The sequence below is a fragment of the Erithacus rubecula genome (genome assembly GCF_903797595.1).
Source record: "Erithacus rubecula genome assembly, chromosome: 1".
Lineage (NCBI taxonomy): Eukaryota > Metazoa > Chordata > Aves > Passeriformes > Muscicapidae > Erithacus > Erithacus rubecula.
Genome location: NC_136658.1, coordinates 73,165,426 through 73,191,410, shown reverse-complemented (window position 1 = coordinate 73,191,410; position 25,985 = coordinate 73,165,426). Strand labels below are relative to the sequence as shown.

The 25,985-nt window shown below is 41.3% G+C and overlaps 2 protein-coding genes across 9 annotated transcripts in view; one reads left to right on the top strand and one right to left on the bottom strand.

The window, feature by feature from the left end:
• NBEA (neurobeachin) overlaps positions 1–25,985 on the top strand; it is a 451,247-nt gene that overhangs the window by 300,437 nt on the left and 124,825 nt on the right. For all 8 annotated transcript variants that reach the window (XM_079333484.1, XM_079333487.1, XM_079333486.1 and 5 more), the window contains one exon: positions 4,745–4,881. In XM_079333484.1, the coding sequence (XP_079189610.1) occupies positions 4,745–4,881 (137 nt within the window). The remainder of the gene's footprint in view (positions 1–4,744; positions 4,882–25,985) is intronic.
• MAB21L1 (mab-21 like 1) lies at positions 7,301–9,185 on the bottom strand. The gene has a single exon (XM_079315801.1). The coding sequence runs from the start codon at positions 8,622–8,624 to the stop codon at positions 7,545–7,547; it is 1,080 nt and encodes a 359-aa protein (XP_079171927.1). The 5' UTR covers positions 8,625–9,185; the 3' UTR covers positions 7,301–7,544.

The window sequence follows — 25,985 nt, the reverse complement described above, 5'->3', positions numbered from 1 at the left end:
TTCAAGTGCAACTCAGTGTCAGGTACACCTGACTTTACAGTTAAAGTGCTGAGGAAATTTCACTTGTCTTATTTCACGCACCTTGTGATTTATTTTTAGTTATTATTCTTATTACCTAAAATAATTGTTTTAAGTGTCATATCAAATTACAAAATGCAATTTATGAAAACTATTTTACATAGTAAAAGTATTGGTTTCAGTTAATCTATGTTGAATATATGTATATGAAAAAGATCTATTTTTTTTCTTTTAAACCAGCCTCAGTTAAAAATTAAATATGCCAACATCCTCATTTTTTTAGAGTAATTACCATTAGATTGTAAAATTAAATTGGTTTAACTGATTGGACATGTTTTTAAAGTACTTGTCTTAGTTAATACCTTTTTCTTTATGGGTGATCACCAAAATTATATTTTAAAAGTTAGACTTTTAGGCCTGCAGCAGGTAAATTTCTTTTTTTCATAATTTAGTATATAAAAGCATATACTTAATCTTCCTTAGGAGTAATTGTGCCCAATCTGCTTAGCAAATACACCTCGAGTGTAATTTTCAGGCTCATGAATGCGACAGATGTTTAACTCTTACAGCTAAAAATGACAATTTATGAAAATTAAAATGTTTGAAATAATAAGTTCAAAATGCCACTTTTTAGCAGCTTTACTTTAGAGGTGTAATATTGTATTAGCAAATAACAAACTTTTAAACCTAATACAACTTTTTGCTTGAATTGAACTTGAAAAATACAAGAGCTAAGTTACAGGAACAGGGAATGAAGTCTATGTTTAACAAAAATTACACTGGGGAGCAGGGAAGTTACATTCTGCTTTTATTCACTGGGACCTTCTAATTTCACAATCATTTACTTTTGGAAAGAAAATATTATTTTAAAAGGTAGATGCCTGGTAGAGTTTATTTTAGCAATGTAAATCACATGTGCTGACCACAGGGATCAGGCAAAAGGGAAAATCCACCATTTGAACAGATTGCTGGACCTGTGGGTCTGGAGTAAATTCTGGTCTTGTTTTAAGGCCAGAACTGCTCTGGTAGGTCGCTGCCTTTCTGCTGCGGGCGCCCGGGTCGCTTCGGGGAGCTGTGGAAGCGGCAGCGAAACGATCCCTAAAGAGAGATGCTTTTGCTTAGAGTCCCAAGAGCTGACAAGCAGCCTAGACACGGGTCCCCTCCACAAACGCCAGCTTGTCGGGCGAAGCGGGGCAGCCACAGGTTGGCTTTTGCCCCGGAGCCAAGGGAAGGGAAGGGAAGCGCCCTCGGTGCCGCCTGCGGTCCGTGCGCTGCGCGGGGAGCGCCCGGCAGCATCCCCGGGTGCCGCAGCGCCGGTGCCGCTGCCCGGGCAGCACAGCCCAGCCCCGGCCTTCTGCGGGGCCGCAGCCGCGCTGGAAATGAATATTTACATCTCCTGGAAAAGCGCAGCTCGCCACCGCCGAGGGGCCGGGCGGAGGCTGGAGCCGGAGCTCGTTATCCTTGCCGAATGCGAATGAGCCCGTCCCGCGGCTCTTGGCTCAGGTGTGCTCAGCTTTTGTTTCATTAGATTATCAATTGGGTTTGGGAAGGAGACCCAGAGCTTCCCGATAGCTCGGTACCATATGGAAAATCTGCGCTATTTTGATTATGCTCTATGTAAACATTTTAATATCGGATCCTTAAAATCCAGAGACTATCCCAAAGGGGATTAAAACATAATCCTCTCTCTCTATAGCTGTAGTGGATTAATTTCGTATTCTCTCAGTGGCTGGCTTGCTCCCTGAAGGCTACAACAAAAAGACTCAGTGCTCCTTAAACATGCTATGGAATTGCAAGTTGTAATTGGAGATTTCCAAAGGACAAGTGTAAAAATGAAACACTGCTAATACCGATTTTTTTTTTCCATTTTGTGCTTTAAGAAGAGAAAAAGTCTGTAAAGATTTTTTTAAACTTAGTTTGAACACCCCCTGTCCCGAAATCCCATAATGTGACTTGTATTTATTTTGCTTTCTGAATCTTTTTCTTTGTTCTTTTGTTTTGTTTTGGTTTTGGTTGTTTGTTTTTAGGGTTTGGTTTTGGGGTTTTTTTTCCCTGAAAAAAAAAAACAACCAAAAACCAAAAAAAAAACCCACAAGAAAACCTTTTCTCATCTGAAAAGTACTATGATGCTTATTCCCTGTCGCATTGAGATATCTGACATGTTTACCTTGCAACAAATCTAGGGTGTCATTTGAGTAGAATGCAAGTCAGATGCCAAGGTACCAGTCTGGGAGGGAACTCAGAGCCTTTTCTCGGGAGGAGTAGAAATCCAGAAATCCCCGATTTCCCCTGCCTTCAGTAACGGGCTGTGAAGTGACTGTTCCCTTTCCCTCCGCGTTCACCCCTGCTTTTGCAGCTCTGCCCCCTGCTCGAGTCCGTGAGGGCGCATCACCCGCTAACCGGGGTGCACCATTGTCTCCGCCTGAATGGCAGATTATAGGGTTTGGCCTTTTGGCCACTAAATAGCGGGGGCTTTATTTTTATTTTAGCCACACAACACCAGGGAAAAGAGGTAATTGGATTAAATTGATGTTCTTCCTTCTGGGATTCAGCAAAGCCCACAAACGCCTCCTTAAAGTGATAGAATATCGGGTCGTTTCCAGGACGCGCTTTGCTCCCCGCACAAAGGCCGGGAGCCCATCACCCTGCGCCGGGCCAAGTGTGCCCGAGAAGGGCCAGAGGAGGGGCAGGGCGCTCTGCTTGAGAGGGCAAGTGCTTCTGCAGGGCAGGGAGCCGCCGGCTGCCCAGACCCCCCTTCTGTAAACACAAAGAAAGGGGGCCTGGGGAATAGAAACCCAAATCCACTTGTAATCGTACAAGAGAATCGGGCGTAATTACTTGAGCAACCTAGATGAAGATTGATGAGGCTTTAAAGCAGCGTTTCGGATCGATCACCCTGCCCTTTGGAGCCTGCAGCCGGGCTTCCCCGGCTCGGATCGGCTCCTTTCCCACCGCCAAGGGAGGGAGAGAAGATGGAGGCGAGACTAGGAGAGCAGCAAGGCAAGCCCAGCGCATGTGATTCCGATCAGCTGACTGGGGTCAAGAGGCTACCTCGGTTTATTAGGAGATGGAAAACAATAAAATGAAAGAAAATAGAGTTTGTATCAATATTATCCCGTCTGCCACGCTGGGCTGCTGAAAGCTGTCACTGAAACTGTATGTTTTAGCTTCCCCCTGTAAGCACAGCAATCCCTGCCTTCCTCTTTATTTATTTTGCAACGTAAATGACAAAATATTGTGCAATAAGGGCTCAAATTGGGTGTTACAGTAAAGTAAAGCATTAACATGACAGTTAGATGCGCCGATACAGGAGTAATTTGGGCTAAGTGAGTAATTTGAAGAGCTGCTTGCAAGAGCTGGTAGTGAAGTGTTGGCGCAGTGCTGGGGGAGGAGGAGAGGGCGCATCCGAGGCGGTGGCCCCGGTGCGAGCCGCAGCCCCGGGCTCGGCTCGGCCTCGCCAGCGCCCGCACGGCGCGGCCGGAGGGACGAGCGGCCGGGCACGGCAGCGGGAGCCTCACGGCTCTCTGCCCTCTGAGCTGGGGTCCCTTATTGCAAGGAGATTTTTTAACTCCCTTTAGGTTTTGCGTAGAACAACCAAACTCTGTTTAGTACCTCCTGATGTGGTCACTTTGCCAGTTTCTAAAAGGAGCATCGGTCAGGTGTCATAGCCAGCTTCTCAATACTGAAGTTTTATCACTTATGTGTCACATGCGTGTTTGTACATCCATGTGGCTCTGTGTCTTTATGTACGTGTTATCCCACAGACTTTCGTGGTTAAATCTAGAGGAATATTTTATATATCTAATATTTTTTTCGAATCAAGTAAGCTTCCTAAACACGGCCGCTGTCAGCTTTAGCAGAAGATTGCATTGATACTAAAGATAAGATGGTGAAAAAGCGATCCTCTTGTCTTTAGGATTAAAGAAACGTTGTTTTTTGTTTTCATGAAATAAAATCTAACAGTTTGTGTGGAGAAGGCTGCCTTTTACAATAGGTTTTCCCCTTCCCATCTTTTCAATGCCCGTGAAAGCGTCTCATTAAGGAATATATTTGAGCTAGGTATTGTTACGGTAATTTTAAAAGGATAAGCTGCAGCGAGTTGAAACAAAAATTATTTTGCCGTAAATATATTTATCAATGTGTGTGCGTGGGGTATTGAAATAGGTTTAAAAAAAAAAAAAAACAAAACAAAAAAAGAACAAACCTAAACAAAACCCGACATTTGGCGTTGCTTGTCCGAGTTGAGGTCTGGATCCAGAGTTAAAAACGATGCCCCCAGGCCTCGCAGGGTCAGTGTGGCGGCAGGAGCTGCGGGCTGCCCTGCCCTGCGCCCCCGGCCCGGCCCGGCCGCCGCGGGGACCCCGGGCTGCCAGAGCGGAGCGGCTGGAACGAGCCGCCGCTATCGCACATAAACCGTGATAGTGTTAACGAGGAGCAAAAGGGCAGGAAAAGAGAGGGGACCCTCTTCTAAGAGGCAGCTGTTTTTCACCCTAACCCCTCCGAATTTCGCTGCTGTAATTTATCTCGCAGCACCGGAGCTCACCAACTCGCTTGTGCCCCGGCCGCTGAGTTCAAAGCCTGGCCGCGGGCAGGAGGGGGATGAACACGGCGTTTACAAACTGGGTTTACGAGGGGCTCGCCGGGCGCTGGCTCGGCGGAGGGAAGGGCCACCGGGGATGGGCCGGCCGGGCGCCTCCAACCTGACGCCGCTGCCCTTGCCTTGCAGGCCCCGTGGTGCTCAGCACGCCGGCACAGCTCATCGCCCCCGTGGTGGTGGCCAAGGGGACGCTCTCCATCACCACCACAGAGATCTACTTCGAGGTGGATGAGGATGACTCGGCCTTCAAGAAGATCGACCCCAAGGTGAGTGCGGCGGGCGGGCGGGCGCGGTCCCGGTTCCCCTGTCCCGGCACACGTGCGCCGGGGCCGCCCCCTCATTCCAAACTCCGCTTCGGTCTGCCGCCTTTCGCTGCATTAAAAAAAAAAAAAAAAAAAAAAAAGCACAACGTATTAACGATGTTAAATCCTCTATTACGGCAGCGTGCGCGTTTTCCAGCAGCCTTTCGCGCGGTGCTTTTGTATGAACGTGGTCAGATTTAGTAGTTAAGCCAATTGCACTGAAATCCCTGGAGGGTGCAGCAGTCCTAGTCCGCAGCCTTCCCAACACTCAGCGGAGGGGTTTGCCCCTTCCGAGGTTATCGGAGAATCCCGTTATTTCAAAAACGTTACTGTCCCCGTAAGAAAACACGGCGCATTTTGTAAACACTTTTAACTGCTAAAATGAAAGTTAATGCTTGTTTTCTGTGGGAAAAAAAAAAAAGAAAATGGGGGCGGGGGGGAATAGACACATACCGAAGATTTGGTTCCTGGGAAAGCTCTGTTTTTTTCTGAAGTCATTTACTACTACCAATTCCCCAGCGCCACCCCCCTTCCCCCTCCCTTCCGTGAAAACCTCCAGCCGAGCCGCAACAGAGCAGGGGTGCGTGACTTGAGCGGAAACCTTTGCGTGGCTTTCTCCCCGCGGGAACGGCGCGGGGGATGCCACGCGGGGGAGGAGGGGGCAGACGGAAGGGACGTGTCTAACAGGGTGCTCCTCTCGCCTGCATCCCTTTTTATTCTTATCGCTCTTGCATTATTTCTTTGCTATTGCACTGGAACGTGTTGGAAGAGAGGAAATAGGAGAGGTACTTTTCCGAAAACCTTGGGGTTTAGGGTTTTTTCATGCAAAAATATTATAGATAATTTCCAAGAAAACTCCTCGTCTGAGTGTATTTTTAATGGAGTATTTTCTCTTTGGCGAACTCGAAACTTTTTTCGCAGTGCTGGGGTAAAAAGTTTCTGTCAGAATCTCTGGGTGTAACAGTTCGCTAAAGGGCGCCCGCTGGAAATAGTTGCTAGTGGCTGTCACACAGGAGATCGGCCTCTTTCAGCACTTGTTGACTGTTAGGACCGTGATCAAAATCCGCATTGTGTATTTGCGTATTGGTTTAAAAGCCATTTTAAAGAAATGCATCCGGAGAGGGACCAGGCAGTGCGGTACCAGCCCGCTTTGGATTGCGGGCAGTTTTGTAAGCACGCATGATGTTATTGCCTCTGAATGCCCTGGGAGTTCAGGGGCTTGATTTCTAGGAGTGCAACCGGCAATCTTATCACATTCGTAACGGATTTGTAGGTCAGAAGTAATATTGTTGTTCCCTTTATTGGTGCTGGCTCTCACCTATAAATTTTATTTTCTGCTTTATTAGTACCTGCACCAAATTGCTAGTTTCATCAGAATGACTGCTTACTCAAAACACTGCTTCACAGATACGTTGTGTTTCCTCAGCTTTGTCCAAAAGCCAGCAGAAACACAACAACACTGTATAATAAACCCTTCAAAACAGACTTCTTTCCTGACTGCTGGAAATGTGTAACTATATTAATAAGTACGCTGGTGTCTAACAGTTGTTGATAGGTGATCTGGAGCTAAATTCCAATATGTTTGTACAACCAATATTTTCCTGTTCTACAAAATTATTCAAAATGCAAAGTCAGGAGTCTGCCCTTAAGTTTACTCCTTTACAGGATTTTAACAACTATCCACAGAAAGGCAGAGTCCATAGCTGCCTCTGGGTTTTCAAGTGGAAAACTTGATCCGATATTGAAACACTTACCCATATGTATTTTACTTCATTTATTAGCTTGTAATTAAATAAATCAGCAACAGAAATTAAAATCTAAATCACAAAAAGTAATTATCCAGTGTATTTCAAGTGCATTTTCAAATATATAATTCCAATATTCAAGCGTTATTATATAAGCAGAATCCAAATTTCTTTTGAATATATTTAAATAACATTTCAAGTATATTTATGGAATGTTAGAAATAGAACAAGCAATATATATGAAACGAAAAATGTAAACTTGTTAAGTTCAGACACTTCAAAAGACAATTAACAAAAGTACCGTGATAAAATCTACCTTTTAAAATGGTATCTTCTTTTTAGCAGAAAATGTCCTTGAAGTATCCAAAATGGCAATTTAACTTCTGTTCACCAAATCACAAAACACCAACATCCACAATTTCAAAGACAATGTGAGATCACAATATTTGATACAAATTAAAAGGTACATTAGGGTTTGTTCAGGTGGCATATCCAAATAGCTTTTACTCACAGAAGGTTTACATAAAAATACCGGGTTTTGTTATAATCCGTTGGTACCGTTTTTTAGGCAGAATGGTCACAATCAAAGTACGGCAAATTTTCCTTTCCAGGTAGCACATTCTCCTTTTTTTATTTCATTTTCTTTTTCCTTCTTTTTCTTTTTGTTTTTCCCCCACGGGGAACTGCAAAACTGTGACGAAGAGGAACGATGCTTGCTGTTCTCATTTGTTTTTCTTTGTGAAGAGCCTAAGCTATATTCCTTTTTAAAAGAGAGTATTATTTGCATTATCAAGTGGAAATATATGACTTTTCAAACAGGCATCTTAAACTTCATCGGGAAATTAGCAGATTTATCGGTCAGGCCGGTTTTATAGTTACCCTCTAAAGTTTCTCCAAACTTTTCGGGTTGGTAAGTATTTCCCTAGCCAGTCGCCACGTTTGTTTGGCCGCGTTTTCCAGGGCCGAGTGAGGTTTGCCCTGAAAGAGGTCTAAGTTGGGCAAGAAGTAGTGCGGGCACCTCCTGCACTGGAGGCACGAGATGAGCTGCAGTAAAATCCCGTTGAGCCGGTCCCCCAGGCACGACTCGTCCCAGTCCGATTCGCGGGGATGCTTTTCGCATTCGTAGGAAACCAGAGTCTTCATGTGATAATTATTCAGGGGCTGGCCCGGCAGCTCCAGGTGACGGTCCCGTAAGGTTTTGAGGATGGAGAGGCATTTCTTCCTGCAGCCGCCCATCTGCAGTCTGTTCTCAGCTTCCGCGAACTGCAGCACCCAGGCATCGCTCTCGGCAGAGCTCTGCTTGCCGGCCAGAGAGTGGCACTCCTTGGACAAGAGGTTGAAGCCTTCCGCCTTGACCTCCGCCACCCGGTTGGGTCCCGGCCAGGGGATGTGGGGAAGCGGCCAGTGTGCAGCACTCCGCGGCCAGATCCCCGTGCACTTGAACGCCGGAGTGATCTGCACCACGTACCGATCCCTGATCCTCAGCTTCACTTCGCTGGTGTCTGCCACCATCTTTACCACGTCTCTGTAACTGCACTTATCCACGGCTTGAGCCACCAGAGTCTGGAATCTGGACCGGATTTTGCGAGCGGAGAGGTAGCCAGACGCCGTGATGAACTCCACCCAGAGGGACATGCTCCTCTTGCGCCCGTCGCTTAACTTTAACACAGCGCAGCCCGGCAAGGAGCCGTCGTCCACGAAGTTGAAAACCCCCATTTGGTTCAGATACAGCACGACCTCAAACTCCGTAGGGGAGATGACTTCCAGCCCCTCGTAGCGATTGTCCATCTCGTTCAAGGAACTGATGAAGCGAGGCTCCTGCACCTCCACCTCCTTCAGCACGTCCGACACCACTTTGCAGACTTCTCGGATCGTTTTGGCGATTGCAGCTTTCCTGGCTTGGCATTTCTCATTGTAGTATTTATTCAAATGATACACCAGCTTGGCCTGGGCCGCGATCATGTTGGGGCAGAGATCCGGGTTGTATACCGGAGTCTCGCAATAGGCTGTGGGATCCAATGCGGCTGCTAAGGCTGGAGCCAACTTCAGAGGAGAAACAGGCTGCCGCACTCTGAAATGTAACAAATGTTTTTCAAAATGCGCCGGGGCTGCTGCTCCTCAGATGCTCTCTTCCTGCTTTTTTAGATCAGCCGTCTTGAAGTGTGTGTGGCGGGAGGGGGTGGGGGGGAGGGAAGGGAGGGGGGACCGGGCGGGGGACTGGAGGGGGCGATATTTTTCCTTCCCCTTTTTTTAAAGGGTCCGTGAGTGAGAGGGAAGCATCGAGAGCAGCACCTTTCCCAGCAGCGAGAAAAAACAAAAGTTGCACTGAGACACAGCGAGGGTTCCAGTAGTCAAAATAATAAAACCTCTTCGTATTTATTTATGTTTTCCCGTAGTAATCACCGTGTGTATGCAGGGCGGTTAATCAGATGGTGGAAAAAAGTGCCGTGTGTGTATGTCAGAAGAAGCTGGCTGTTGGTTTGTATAAGAGCCCAGATGCACTCGTGTGGAAATTATAAAGGCAGGGCCAGGCAGGCGAGCGGCCAATCGCCACTGGGCTCGTCACTGCAGCCTCTTTCAGCTCAAACCCGGCTAATTAATCCCTCTCTAGGAGATAGATATGTATACACAGCCACACGCACACGCATATAGAAAGGTAGAAGGTTACTGGCTAAAAAGCCGCCCCGGAAATCAAGAGAAATCGCTCTCCTTTGGGTGTAACTTGAAGGGTATTGACGTTTCGAGAGGACTTGGCAAAACTGTGCCGCTCCGTACTGAATCCCTGCGTGCCTCCTCATGGCCGGGACGTGAATGCAGGTGTATTAATGGGCATCCATCAACTAGGCAGCTACAGACCGGGCTCGCTCCGGCAGGGGCACAGGCGTAAATTCATTAACCCCCACTCGGCGTCACATCACGCTGTCTGTTCTTTTCCTCCTGATAGTTGTCTGTAACTGCAAGCGAGAAGTAGGTTTGGATTTTTTTATTTTTTTTTTTTTCTCGTGAACCGGCCAGTGAACAGGGCAGCGGATTCACGGCAAATTTAGTGTTCTTTGGAATAAAATATTGCTCAGAAGTCCACGATTTGTATTGTTTCAAAGGATCTTCTGGCAGGCTCTAATCGATGTTGAGTTAAATGCATTTCGGCATTGTCTCTGCCTTTCTTTTTTTTATTTGTACCTTATGAAGGGAGAATCAATCGCTAAACATATCTGTCAGTTCTTTTTCACGTTCCTTCCAAAAATCAAGTAGCAGATACAGACGGTAAATCTACTTTGCCAATTCTTAGTGTCGTTTTTATATTCTGTATTGCGCTCCGATATGTTGCGAGGAGTGGATGTTCGGCTGCTTTTCGAGACTCACTATAAGTACCTATTAATTCCAAACCTGGAGGATTTATCGTACAGCGAGCTAGCCAGCTGCGCTTAGTAAATGTGCACACGGGAGGCACGCTAGCGACTGCAAACATGCTGGCTTGCTTGTCTGACAGTTTGGGGTTTCGCCTGTGTGATGTGTAATTAGCAAATTTCACCTTCGGTACTTTAAGTGTTGGTAATCGGAACCTTTATTTGCGAACAGGTTGGGGTGGTAACTCTTCTGCTTCACAGCATTTACTGAGCTTCACTTCAAGAGAGCCCTAAATTATACACATACAAATATATATATAAGGAAAAAAAAAAAAAAAAAAAGCCACCAAAGCTTTTGATCGCTTGGAATCTTTAGACCACTCTGCCCGATTACCTTTTCCTAAAGTAACTATCACGGGCATATCAGTCGCTGAGGAGAAATCATACCACAAACAACATTTCACGACGTTTATTTAGAGTACGAATGCGACCAACTTTATTGCACATAGCGGAGAATTTGTGACTGCGCGCTTGGCTCCCTCGGTCTAGCGGCTATATGGGTGTTCCCGTGCCGCTCCCGAGGAGGGAGCCGACCGGAATCCTTTCCTGCTCATGAGTTGAGCAGGGCTGGGGCTGTCGCTGAAAAACTGGCAGGTGACAGGTCGTCCCGAAGCAGCTTACCTCTTCTCGGCCGCAGCCCTTGGCCGCCGGCAGAAGGGCGGCCACTTTCTGGCTGTTCGGGGCGGCGAGGAGGCAGTTTCCTCCCGAGCTTTCTCCCTCCTCCTCTGAGTTTCCCGGCCGGGCGCCGGCCGGGACTCCCGTGCCTCCCCCCGGCCGCGGCGAGGACACGGAGCGCCGGTGCCGGTGCCTGCCGAGCCGCCGCCGAGGAGCGCTGCCGCCGTCCGTGCGCCGGGCCCGGGGCTGCCGCCTCCTTCCCTCCTTCCCTCCCTCCTCCCCGCGGGCTCCGGCTGCCCCAGCCTTCCAGCAGGCGCTTCCAGGGCTTGGGGCTGACTCCGAGGGCACGGACGGGCCCCTCCTCGCCGCTCCTACCGGCGGCTGCCCCCGGCTGCGCGGGCAACCTGCTCCTCGGCAGGGCCTCTTCCCTTTCCCCTCTTCCCCCTTCCGCGGGGGCCGGCGCACTCAGAGCCGGCTCGGAGGCACCGCCACGGCCCCGGCGGCGGGCGGGGAGGGGGAGGCACCTCTCCGGGCCGGCACATCCCGCCCCGCTGGCCCAGGATGGGGCCGGCACGACCCCGCCCGCCCCTCGGGGCCGGGGGCGACGCGGGTCGCGCCGTGCCCGCAGAGCCGGGGCGGTGTCGGCCGCAGCAGGGCACGGCTGGGCCGAGCTCAGCGAGGAAAGCCGGTCAAGTTGGGACCGACTCCGGCGGGCGGGTGCCGGGGACCCACTGGTGCGGGGGAAGGCCCGCGGCAGCCCCGGTCCGGCCCCGGTTCCGCCCGCTGGAGCCGCGTCGGGGCGGCTTCTTTGGCGTGGAAATGTCAAAGAGCCCCTTTCTCTCAGGGTCGCAGACCAGCGCCGGGTAAAACCGAAAGTTTGCAGCGAGCGGACAAAAGGTTGTCCCTTCCTCCTTTTCCGCCGAGGGAACAGCCCTTTCCTGCGGTGGGGGCACCCCTCAACTTCCCAGAGATGCAGGAGCCTCAGAGCTGCATGTTAGCGATGGGGATGTTCCCCGCCAGGTTATGGGGTTTTTTTCGCCCTGGGTTTTGGCTTGGCAATTCCAGTTGCCAAAGGCAAAAGTGGAAAGGTCGTGCCTTGACGCTGTCAGAAGTCGTAACAGTCATAACGTGGCAAAATTATTTTAACAAAAGTTAGGTCTTAGATACTAAACCAGAATTTTCAATGTAGTGCTAAGATTAAGCTATGGTATCAAGTAATGCAGGTTACAAGTATCTATTGTATCTCGGTGGTTATGAGAAATATTAGATTTAGGCTTGACTGGGTGATGTTTAACACTGAAGGTCGCTATTGACTCCACTCCATCATTTCGTTTCATGCACCAAACATTTAATAGTTTAAAAATTTGTATATTTAGGCATCACGGACACCATGAAAATGTGATTGTTGAAGTGACCCAGACGTTTAACATGACAGGAAGTCAGTTTGGTTTAGACATCGAAAATAATTACCTTTATGGCTATATATGATATAAAAATATTGGTATTTTTCAAAGCTTCCGACCATTTACTGCAGTTTTTCTCTGTAGTTATTAATACGTCCTTGGTAAACTACAAAAGGAATACCTTTTCAGCAAAGAATTTTATTTCTACTGGGTTTATTGAGTATTAAGTTGTTTTAGAAAATCATTATTAAAGTCACCTCATTAAAATGATGATTGATCATTTGTCATGCTAATGGTACCATATGATATTGGTGACTTTTACCAAATTGCTGTTTTCCAGATATTTCCCCTAATTAGGGGGTACTGTAACAGTATTTGTTGAGTTCTGCTTGTTATTTCAAATGTTTCAAACTACGTTGCCTTGTCATGTAGTGCTCATGTTAGCCAAAAAGCCAAATGGTGTTGAAAATCTTTGTATTCGCCCACGTCCCCAAATTGCAGTTTGAAAGGAGAAAAAAAAAAAAAAGTCACCATACATATAAATTTAACCAATAATTTCTTTCTCATATGGTGAAAAGTGTGAGTTAAAATGCACATGCAGATGCATATCTACACAAAGGGCTTGCATGGATATCACTTTATATTTCTTATTATATAGTGATAGTTCTTCCATACACAACTGCTCATGAATTTTAAAGTTTTATTTTTTAATATCTGCCAATTGCACTAGGGAGGTAGGAAGAAAAAAAATGAAGCTGAGATGATTAAATTATTTATCCCTACTGCTGAAGTGAGTTTGAAGGCTCATTGAATGTATCTGATTTCTTGGCTCCTCTTTCTCCCCTTCCCCCCTCAATTCTTCCTGGTTATTTCATCCATATCATCCTGCCAGCAACAATAAATTCACTTTTTTTTTTTCAAGTAAGAAAACTAAAGACAGATATTTGTGCTGGGTTTGCTATGTGTGTCACATTTTATAAAATAGGCAGCATGTTTGTTTTTTTTTTTTTTTTTGTGATAGAAGTTGACGGTACCTTCAATTTTCTGTATTCTTACTTTATAATTTACTTTTTGCCACCACCTTCAAATTTAGGAACAAATGAAAAGTTTAAATATAAGTTGCTATAATGTTTTCAAAATCTAAATTTAATAAATTTATACACTTCATTGCTAAGACTTGTGGGTCTTATTTCGTACACAAGTGTCTTTTGGTACACAAGCATTCTTCCTCTGTTGTGAACAGCTTTCTGCAAATTTTTTAGGGTTTCTTTTTCAGAAATTATGTCATAGTTCCTTTTACAGTACACAGTTAATATTCATTATTGTTCAACTTACGTGTCTGTATTTGCTTCCTATTAAAAATTAAAGAAAAACATGAAGATAGTTCACATTACTGTTGGACTTGGTCATCCTCAGTCTTACGGATGAACTGTTAATGCTTTAAATTCCTCTAATCTGCAATCTGTTAAGGGAAAAACAGGAATTGATTTGTTTTCTCTAAAATGTTGTGTCTCAAAAGTAAACATGGAGCTTGCACAACTGTGATTTTGGCTAGAACTGCAGAAACATGTAGGCAGGAAAAAAATGCATTGAATTATTCATTCAGTTCGTTTATCCATCAGCTTCTCCAAATCCAGACATTCCTTATAGTACAGCATTTTACTTAAGTAGTCCAACATTGCGGTTTGTTTTTGTTTTTGCCTTTTTTTTTTAAAGACCTCTAGCTTGGAGAATGTTCTTTTTTTTTGCTGAACTGCTAGAGGAGTGCAGAATCAGTGGGGATTAGGGCCTTTTAATCTACTACATCTGTAGTGGGTCATCCGAACTGCAGAACTCTCATTACTCTCTATTGCTGTATATGATTAAGTTACTGAAAATATTGAACATTGCCCTTGAAAATAAAGCTGTATGTGTTGGATGAGCAGCTTCCAAAGGCTTCATGTCTAAACTAATCTTTTCCCTTGATAACTTTTGCCCTGGAATACGAGAGAGGACTAGAATGCTAGAAAATATAAGTTGAAATTGAAAGATGGGAGCATTTGAAATGCATCATTATATAGATCATGACATCACACAATATGCTGTCTTAGGAGTTACTCAGCAGTTTATTAGCCCAGTCAAAATGGGAGGGTGGTATGTCTTGAACATACTTAGTTTTGAGGCTGGTGCTTTTCTGTAAACTGGTTTCATCCTGACTAGCAAACTGCATCATCTCGTCGGTAGCTGCTGAAGATACTGAAATTAGCAGAAGATGTTGCTTAGCACCTTTGAACAATGGCCAAGAGGAAGTTATAAGTAAGCACCATCTTTTTTTCTGGTCATATTATGTGTTTATTGCTAATTTCCATGCTGCCAATACTTTGAGCATCTTATGTCCCTCCAGCTCAAAATGAAACTTTGCTGTCTCTCTTTACAATTACATGAGTGTGGTAAATTACCTGTGTAATTCATTTCATCTCAATTTAGCTATGAGAGGACATACCTAACATATTTAAATACAGACTTCTAGTTTTAATGTAGTGCATAGCTGTCCAATATTTTCTTTCCAAATAACGGTGAAGGGAAGAGTTGAGTGAGTTGGTTGTAAGTGATTAATACGTTTCATTGAACCTTATGAAGGCCCTGATCCTGCAAATAACTGCCCATGCACTTCCCTGTGAGCCTAAAAGCACCCGTGACATCATGGGCAGGATCAGGGCCAAAACACTTGGAGGTTAGCATTTGAAGAGGATGAGATACAGTGAGCCTCTAAAATATCTAATGTATCAAATGCACGTGTTGGTGAGGAAATATATTTTTTGGCTCAAATATCTACACTTCTGTCAAGCAGCACTCCCCTATAATTTCATTGTGTTTTAGCCATAGTGTTAAAATAGCTTCTTGAGAAAGGACATTGCTGTTTTGTCCATATTTTAACAATATGCTCTCACAAAAATGCACCCTCAATACGCTCTAAAACCCTTCTGAGGAGGGTGAAGTTATTCAAATAAATGAAAGATTGTGCTTTCTGCATCTCCATTAAAACAATATTTTTTCATCTACTTTCACATATTCAGGACTATTTCTAAACTTCCTAAAACTGCAGAGTCTTTTAGCAGTCTTAAATATAAGCAACTTGCTTACTAAGAACACTTATTGTTCCTAAAAACATTATAATTATAACTGTAAAGGAGACCTGTCAACCAACTTATTATTAAAGGAAGAAAAGGTGACATCTTTTCAGGAAAAACATGATACTTAGATCTTTTGGCCTTTAAAATATTTTACCACCACACTCTGAACTTTTATTTTTTTACTGGTGGAACATTGTCATTGTAGAACACAATATTTTATCTAGGGGAAATTTGAGCCTCTTATTAAGAGCAGCAAATCACTCCAGTTGCCCCTTACTTGAATTTGAAATTTAACCTACATCACCTACTGTCCTTTCTACTTTTTCTTGCCAGTTTTTAGGCCAGCCCTAGGACAGAATATAAAGGAGTGGATCCTTTGTGGCAGAGTACTGGTGTCCCTGAAATGAGAAAGGCTATAGAAATAGCATGTAGTCCTGTAATTTCATAAATATCTAATCAAATTGTTGAAAGAGAAACACTAGCTTGTGGAAATTCCTGTTTATCTGAAAAGAATATTACTCTCAATTTTTCTTGATAGTTGAAATAGATTTTGTCTTTTAGACGGTTATCATTTGTAACATATTGGTGCCATTGAAAAGAAGATAAAAATTTACAGTGTATCTGTTAGGGTAGTGACAGTGTTGTCTCTTAAGACTCTTTAGTTTTAGATGAAACAAAGGAGATGTCTTTATGATTTCACATTTGTGAATCACACTTATTTACTGTTTTAGTTGATAAAAAATTTATTTTGTAAAACTGTAGGAAGCTTTCATGGGAAACGTTGTGGGGCTTTACTTTTTTACTTATGGTCAATACTGCTTTTAATGAAGTTATGCTGTGTATACAGGCCTACTAAGAGAAAAGTTAATGTGATCAACATGGTTTATCTTATTTTCAGTAAATATTTTACTGTTTGTATTTCTTACTTTCGTCTGCAAATTATTTCCAGGAATAAACTGGCTTCAATTTTCACTTAATTTTTAAAAAAATAACCTTATCAAAAGGAACGATTAATAAGTGTGGAATTCTTACTAGCCCTCAGAAGCACAGATGAGTATGTGGCATATGCTAGGCTGTGCCATAATGCTTGCCATTTTCATCTACACTTCAAGACATTGTTTCTTCAAATAGGTAAAAAATGACAAGTGGGCTGGACAACAGTTTTCTCATTATGTTCTGTGAGTACATTCATTATGTATTATTAGTCCTTAATTGTAAAGATGAAATAATATAACCATTTATCTTGGAAAGCCCATTATTTATAACCTGTACATTAGAAAACTGCATGGATCTACATGGTTGTTTTCTTCTGTGTGTACATTCAGATTTTTGACATAGGGGATGAGAAGAAACTTTTTAGGCTAAATCTGTGGCTAACCTAATCCACCATTTGTAGGCAAACTGTATCTCAACATGGTATAAAAAAGTCCTCTCTATCCCCACCCCCCAAAATTCAGTTCTTCATTTGTTTTGTTCACCACGCTGCATTAACACAGTTTTCCCTTGTGTGCATCTGCCAGTGTACAATTTAGCCACGGGCATCTGTAGACCTTGTGGTGATCAGTATTGCAGGCAAAAGCCATATGTGTTTAAATAAAAAAAAAAATCTCTTTATTTCATTTGCTGTTTTAACTGGATGGATAACTTCTGTGCCTCAAGACACAGGAAGAGAAAATACAGAAATAATTAATTGCCTCTATTCTTGAGGCAGTTTCATTTTCCCTCTCCAATATGGAATGCTTGTCAGCTTCCCTGATAAATGACTGCATGTATTTGCATAGATTTTACATTAACACAAAAATTAGTTTTATTTGTGAAAAACTATTTTACATAATAATGCAAAATCTAGCATTATGGATTATGTTTCCAAACTTGAAAGATTGTAGAGAAATGAGGCTTTTTTCATGTTTGCTTCTTAAAATTTTATTTGTTTTGTGTTAGTTGGTTGTTTTGCTGGGTCTTTTGTTTGTTTGTTTCATGTCAAGGTACATAAATTTTTGGTTTTGTGTTTTGTTTTTGTAGAAACAACCAAGTCAGGACGTCTTAGTGTTTATAAGCCATTTATTATTATTCTTTCAGAGATTGAATTATTGATTGTGGTATGAAAAAAACTTTTTTTCATAGAGTTCTACCTAATTCAATTTATTAAATACACACTTAAATACAAATAAATTTGCAAAATTTCATGGAACTGTTTTGAAAAAATTGCATCAAATTTAGCTATTAAATACACTGAGAATATACTTTAAGTTTCTAAAGCTGCTATTGAAATGGTGCACTATCAGGTATTTTTTCAGAGCATTAATGTACTGCATTAGCTTGTATGCCAGTGTAGGACTATTTTTTTCCCTATATCTAATAACCTGTCTGTTTTAAGCAATTAGGCACTCCTAGCTTGGTGTGACAGTACCATACCTCTAGTTAAAAACTGTGTTTTATTCACTATTTGTCATGTCCATAAATAAAATCTACAAATCAATCAGTCTGAAATATCTCTGAAGGAAAATATACTGCCCTAATTTTAAGCCAATTGTAGTTATTTTCAAGTGACATGTATTGGATATTTGCTCATAGAAAAAACCTGGTGTCTTGTTGTCTAAAGGCAACTGCTAATTGTATATCAGCCAGTTCTCCGTGCTGAAAAGAAATAGAGATGCATTCACTGCTGTTATTTCATGCTCTGTAACAAGAAGAAAATATTGCTCCTTATGAAGCATGCTATACTTGATGGCAACTTAAGGCAAAAGAGTGCCTTTGCCACTTGTTAAATCTGGGACACCCTAGGTGCCAGCTGTCACTGCTCAGCTAATGATGACAAATGCCCCTCTCTATGCAGATTGCAGAGCTTGCAGGCTGCTATGAAAGGCAGTCAGATTACCTTTCTTCAGATAGTAACTTAACCTTTTAAACTCAAGTGTCAGAATGAAATTATTAGCTGGGATAGTTTCAATATCTGCTTCTTTAAAAAGGAGAAAAATGAAAAGAAAAGAAGGCAGTGACTTCAAATAATACCATAGCACTCGTATTCACAAATCGTTTTTGCTTCTCTGATCTTTTAGAAATGGGAAATTGCTGCCACTGTGCCTGTGAGCACTCTATGGAGTTTGCTGGCGCTGACCTCTCAGTTGTGCTACACAGAAATGGGGCCAAGTGGGACAAATTCTGTCCTTGCTTACATCCACACAGTGTTACTGATGCACAGACCTGACAGATCACAGGTTAATGGATGCTATTGGTAATAGACTTTAATTGATCTTAGATATTGTGGATATACTCAGTTCTCTCTGTGGCAGTTCATGTTACACTCTGAGTCTATGAACTTCGGCAGGATTCCACCCTGTCAAAATAACTGGGTATCTGTTTTGTGGGTAAGAGTGGTTTCACAGAATTCAGTGTCACATGGTTAATATCGCTAATTTAAATATATTCTACAGTCAGAGGTCTGAAGTTGCTTCCTGGGTTGTCTTGAAAGTAGCTAACAGATGTGGAGATGTTCTTTAACAGCACCTCAAAAAGGTAACACAGTACAAGCTCTGAATATGCCACCTGAAGGTGTAGGGTACTGTTTGAATGTGCACATACATCTAGCTGTGTTTTTCTGTGAGTCTGTTTCCATGTGTTTATACACTTGAATACAAAAGTAAATAGGCATAGGCACATTCATATCAGTATGTGTACACATGCACTATCCCACACATGTAGCATTCAAACAATATATATTTCCATGTTTATATTAAAATGCTGACATATATGAGTATGTTTACCTAGAACATTATATTTTCCATTAAATCAGTCTGTGCAGTGAATTGCATATGAATATCGTTGAATTTCCCTTTGAGCTAGAGCTTTTTTTATTACAGTAAACAAGTACTTACACCAGTATTTTTCAAGAACACATCTCCCCAGCAGTGGGCAATAATAGAAAACTACAGAAGAGATGGGGAGAGACTTTTAACGGGATAACCAGGAACATTATGCTATATGGATGGAAAGAACTAAATAGTGAAATAGGAGGACTGTTCCATACAAAAAAAAATACGTTTTGCAGAAAGTATGGGAAGAAGAAAAAAAATGTACAAGTTTATAGAGAAAATTGAGATCAATGTTGCAATAATTGCAATGTGGTTGATTCTGTAGTAGTCATTAAAGGAAAGGTAATCTGATTGATGAACATAATATTAATATTATTTTCTCCAAAAACAAAATAGATCTAAAAAGCTTCAGTCAGCACTTACCTGTTTTGGTAATGTGATGTGTGAAAGGGAGATAGTGGCTAATATAATATTAGCAATGCTTTGTGCTGAAGTTTGGGGGCCAGTGTTTGTTTTCGCCTAAATACGTTAAATTTAACATCCTGTCTTGTTTTGTTGCACTGTGTTTCTTTTCTGTAAGTCATTATGTTCAAAGTTTTTTAAATGATACATTTTTTTTATTTTGTGTAGCACAATCTGGGAAATGAAAAAGACAAAGATCCAGTGTTTCATACTCAGCTTTCTCAGCTTGTTGGTTGAATAGGCATCAAATGAAGTCCAATGCCTATACAAAAGCAATGTTCCTTGTTTGGATTTGCCCCATCTGTGTCATCTGGTGGCTTATGCAATAGGAGGTGTTATCACATGAATCCAAATGCACAAGCCAGTTGTTTTATGGACTCTTTCTGTGCTTGGAGGAGTTTATAAGTTGCCCACTCTATTGTGTGTCACTCCCAGATGACACGTGTGCATTCTGCTGAGCATATTTTGGGGGTAATTATAACTAATGAAGCCTGGTACACAGCTTGTTCACAGAGTGATTTATTCTGCTCTTGTCTGATTCCTGAGAGTTCTGTAAAATGGTTATATTGTGCCCTCCACTTTGGACATGTATGGGAGCATGTGGCTTTGAGTCCATCAGAGAAAATTTGCTATTCAGTGTACCAAAGACTAATTACAAAGATATTGGCTGGCTACATCTGTTTAAAAATATAGAGTCAGATTGAAATTGTAAACGGGTCTGTAACTTTAGGGATATTGACTTTTTAATGGCTCTTGTTTAGTCATTTGCTGTTTCCAGACTTGCAGTAACTCACTTAGTTGCACTGCTGTTATATGGCTCAGAGTTTCTCTGAACCCCATAGGTTAAGGTTAGGTTCCCTTCATACCTTTTAGCAAAGCAGATTTTATTATTCAATCTGAGTTTTGATAGGTGATCATATTTTGTGGAAAGATGAATTTAAAAGTTGGAAGAAAATATTTTGTAGCTTTGCAGGTTTCATAAAACAATAACAACAAAAATTCATTACTGAAGCCTGGGAGTCAACCTTTATTTAACCTTAGATCTACCATTCTCACCCTAATTTATTTTGACTTACCAGTCTCTCAAGCAAGTAAATCCACTGATTTTAGTGGTACTCATCTCCTATACAAGAAGTATTCATAAATGTTTTAGCCAGGATGATTCTAAAGATCTTTTTTCCAAGATGCAAACATGCCTCTGAAATCACAGGGTAATGGTGTGCACAGAAACTTTAGAGTTTGTCACTTCATCTACCAGATTCACAGGAGGCTGGATGTTTTTATAAGCACCTTGGCACCAGTATTCAGTAATAACAGTCTTCAATTATATCAGTTGTGTCAGTTTCTTCCATCTTCACCCCTATCACTTTGTATCCACATTTGAAAGATTTTTGCATTTTTTTCAGTACTTCAACAAAATTCTTTTTCTTTCTTTCTTTCTTTCTTTCTTTCTTTCTTTCTTTCTTTCTTTCTTTCTTTCTTTCTTTCTTTCTTTCTTTCTTTCTTTCTTTCTTTCTTTCTTTTTTTCTTTCTTTCTTTCTTTCTTTCTTTCTCTCTTTCTTTCTTTCTTTCTTTCTTTCTTTCTTTCTTTCTTTCTTTCTTTCTTTCTTTCTCTCTCTCTCTCTCTCTCTCTCTCTCTCTCTCTCTCTCTCTCTCTCTCTTTCTTTCTTTCTTTCTTTCTTTCTTTCTTTCTTTCTTTCTTTCGTTAAAAGTTATAATACTGCTTGTAGGAATGGTAGAAGGGATAAATACTTATTTTGGTATACATTTAATAAAAACCATTTTGTGAGGTGGGAAAACAGCTGACTTGAAAATTCAATTCACATCCTTCTTACTGGTTGCATAAGTAGAAAAAATAGTGTTACTGAGAATGAATTATTGTTTTAATCTGCTTTTATGAAAACAGCCTGAGATGTCTGAAGACATTAGCAGCATTGGGTGTGGGAAGTTTTTCTCTAGTTCTGAAGAGCAAACAGTGTAAGATAACATTCCTTAGCTATCATGTTAGGCAAGGGGATGTTGTCACTGACATATCTGAAATTTACCTGTGCCCTAACCTGTCCCTATAGTGAAGTTTATAGTATTGATAGCAATTTTCAAAATCAGTAGGATTTTGAATTACTGGAAAAGGAAACAAAATATAATTTCCACCTAACCTTAATCTGGATAAGCATGAAGATAGAAGTGTCAGAAGCTGTGATGATGATATCATATTTTTTTTCCTAAATTTGCTTGGGTTGCAGTGTTATGTACCTGAGATCAGAAAGTGCTGTTTGCATTTGATGAGTGTGCCTATACCTGTATAAAATATGTGTGTTGAAATACACAATTTGGAAAGTGGCTGTTTTGCTGAGAACAGTTGTATCATAAAGTAGCAGTTACACTCCACCTGTTTTGAATCAGCAGAATTTGGTTTTGGTCTTTATGCTTTGTTCTAAACTTCCTCCATGTACAAAAGTTCTGAGGACAATTTTTACATGATGATTTATAGTGATATAAAATCTGACCTGGGTTTGGCTTCACTGATGATACAATTGTGATAGGTTTTGACTTTTGTGATAAAGCACATAATATCTGGTTACCCTGCCAGATATTACAAGAGGCCTGCTGAATTGTCATCACATACTTACAATTGAAATCCTTAGATAGGATACATGTCACAGATAAAAACAAGGATTTTGCATTTTTGTAAGGCTTTTTAAGGTTTTTTGTGTATTCTTTGTTAAAGAATTGTGACAAAGTACAATGACTGGTGTATTAGAAAAACCATGCCTAAAAATGAGCAGTTGTTTTCCTTGGAGAAAGATTGTCACAAATTTAAAGACTGGTTAACTGGAATTATGAGTTTGTGCTATTCAAAAACTACCATTTTCAGGTGTGGTGTTGGCTGCTAAGTAATCTACTCATGTTTAGTCAGAATACACATGTTCTATATAATTTTAAACATTTAATAAAATATTTAAGACTAATGTTCTAAATCAAGCACTAGCTAAAATGATGACACTAATTACATCAGATGTAGTTGGGTCAGTGAAGCTTACATGTCAGTCATTCTTTTGCACTGGTGGCCTTCCAAAAACTGAGAATTGCAGCTGTAGTTTCATTCTATTTTGTTTTCTTCTGTAAGCAGCATTCATTTTATTTTCTTTTGCTGCTAATTTACATGAATTTTGTGACAGGTATTACTACCTAAGTCACATTGATTCTAGAAACTTCTTTATGCTATGCCATACTATGGCTAGTGATTATGATATGCTTATCAGGTATGGGTAGATGAAAATATTTTCTCATATAAGTATTTAGGAAATAGTAGTAAAGTAGTATACTCCTTTGTACTTGCAGTGATAACTGGCAAAAATTGGAAATAAGAAGCTGAGGTGCTTTTTTGGGCTTTAAATTCTTACCTTGTTAATTTCACCAGTGTTGGCAGCAGACTTTTTTTTTTTCCTCCTGGTAAGCCATTACCTTCCACTTTCCCTGGTAGTCTCCCAGATTTGTGGGGTCTGGCTGCCTAGTTGGACTGTCTGTTTTCTAGAGATTCTGAAAAACTGCTTAGAAAAGAATGTTTGCCATATCCATATGTGCTGATCAGTCACACAGTGGACATGTTGGACTGCTTGTAAAGCAAATGCTGGCCTGAGTTTACTAAATGCATAAGGAATTTGAACTCCAACCTCCCACTGACCCTGTGGTACTGCATGTGTTGTTCAGTCAAAATTACAGTGATTCCATTAAACCTTCAATTTTTATACCACTTTAGTGAATTTTCTGTGGAATAGAAGAAATAAATCACAAACAAGAAGACAAGTAAAAAAAAAAAAGGCTGTGCTTTGGTTAGGAAAAAAAGTGACTGAATGAGCTGAAAATCAGGACAAAGAGATCAAAGAGAATGAATTTGAAATGGAAGACTTTTCAGGCAAAATTAATTTTAAAATGTCTAGTAAAATTTGTTTCATTGAGGGGACTGGACCAAAAAAACAATACAAAACTCCAAAGGGGGAATCAGGACAGAGGACTAACTAGGAAGGGAGAAGTAGTTCTTTGCTTAAAGAAGTCTGAAATAAAGTAGAAACTGTAGAGCTTTCTTCAAATAAAGATAAATACCATGCTAACCAGAAATCCCAACTTTAATGAGTATCTACCAGTACACCTAGTCACAGTTGTCCCATCTGATAACTCTGAGGTGAATATGCTATAAAATGTCAGCATTCTCCAGGTTTACTCTTGGGTGAGCTGAGGCAGCCTCAATGTAGTTGCTGCTTTTGTGAGCAGAAGTCATTGCTTTGTGAAAGCAAATAAGGCAGTTTACCAAGAGCTGCTTTCCAGAGCCCCAGACAGTGACAGCAGTCTCTTCATCATCCTTCACCGACCTAAAGGTTATCCTGTCCAGAGCCTTGGGAAGTCTATACAGTAAAGGAAAGCTCTTTTCTGTGGGAAACAATATATCTGGGAAGAGCAGGACAGCAGAGAATCCTGAAGTTTTGAGGGAACACACAGAATGAAGTTCATGGCAAACCTTTAGAAGTGCAGATAATTATATTGACACCTTGGCTGGTATTTCTTTACCTTCTAAATCAATGAGAAGGACTGAGCAAGACCTTTCTATATGCACAAACTGCTGAACTTGCTTATTTTGCATGGTACTGTATGTTCTTAAATAAATGTTACTAAATGTGAAAGTTGTGAGGGCTGCATTCACAGGCCTGTGTTACTATGTTTTTACTGGTCTTGTTTAATATTTATAGAGTGACACACATTTCTGTGTTGCCTTAGAAAAATAAAAATTATGTTATTCTGACCTCATTTTACTGTCTAATTTTGGGAAATGCAAGAAATTGTGAAAGTAGGTAGAAAGGAGGCGTAGTGAAAAAGGTAAAAAGATCCTAATAAATAGAGATGGTTTCTTAATCATGTAGGAGGCTGGTAGATCTGCTTTTTCATAGTCAGTATAAAATGGCATTTCTAAATAGACAGTGATGTAGGGAAAAAGTTCTGTCTAGAGGCTAGGACTGAGAAAAGCACCAGTTGAAAGACAAAGGCAGAAGGTGTGAGAATTAGATTTGTATTTGATGTTTTTTTCTGAGGCTGCTGAGAATTCAATCAGAGACGTTTGAACAAGTTGAAGTGTACAGGAGGGAATATTTCACTTTCCCTGTTCCCAGGTGGATGACTTGAGGACCAAAGGGTAGGCAAACTGCAAAGTAACTGAATCAAACACAAATGGTGTCAAGGTTTCCCAGGAATGTCCAGCCCACTGCATGGACACAATACATTCAGCTGCAAAATTCACATGTATGTAAGAACATAAGCTGAATCTCCAGCCCAAGAAAACTCAATAAAAAATCTTGGCAGTCAAAGGCAAGAATATGATGGCATTGGTGTAACATGATTATGTTATTGTTTTAGACATGGCTGCGGTAATGCATCATGTCACCTTGTTGCAGTATCAGGCCTGTATTGGTACTTTCTCATTCCTTTTGATGCACACAGTGCTACTCTGGGTCTTCAGTTTTGAGAGGTGGAGCACTAATGTATCTGAGTCTTTCTTTTGTCCTTTTCTGGACTCATTTGTAAAAATTGCCATTTCAGCCAAATACTACCCTTCTGGTGTGGTGTTTCATTGATACTTGATGGTATAGCAGAAAGTTTACTCATATTTTTTCAAGTGTTCAGTGAAAGATTGATTCATCTTTTTAGTCCTACAGACTGCAAAACTGTTCAGAGCTCTTCATAAATGCTAGCCTGATAGTCTGTCTAGAATACCTCAACACAGAAGCACAGAATCAATTATTTATACTTCTTGTTTAAAAGAAGTGTCTTAAGTATGAATTTTCTCCCTTTGACAGCAAGAGTATAAGCTTTGAGTAGAAAGTCTAAATATCTAATAACAATAATCAGACATAAGTGCCCACAAAGACTGAAGTGTAACATTTCTGTATGAAATACAACTGGAATTTAAAGGAGATGAAATTATGGCATAAAAATTGACTGATTTTATGATTTTGTGTGACCTTAATAATAAAAGCTGACTGTTTCATAGTTTTTGTGTGACCTTAAGCAAAATAATACTTTGCATTCAGGAAGTGGTCACTTCTGCACAAATACAATTTCTTGGTTCAGGTTTTCTGCTTAGCTGGCTCATACTAAAAGTATGCAAACTGGTGGGTGGTTTTGGTTTTTTTTCTTTGTGTTTTCAGGTTTTTGTTTTGGTTTTGATTTTGATTTTTTTTTAATTTGGTTTGGTTTGCTTTACAATGTGAATGAAGCAAATAAGATGCAGTGGCTGTAATTCCAGTTATTAAACCTGTTGCTTTATTAATGGTAATCATTAGGTGGTTGTTAATCTGGCTAAAAGGACACACACAAAAAATGGTTTTGTGATAAGAAAGCAGCTTTGTCTCAAATAAGGGACACTGGATGTAGTGCTCTGCACAGTACATCTCCCAGAAGCTCATAGGATCTATTTACCTGGTTGAAATTCAAATTGTTTTATTATGGTGTCAATTCTTTG

Excerpts from the sequence above, each read along its gene's own strand:
- MAB21L1 (XM_079315801.1), bottom strand. The coding sequence starts at position 8,624 with ATGATCGCGGCCCAGGCCAAGCTGGTGTATCATTTGAATAAATACTAC.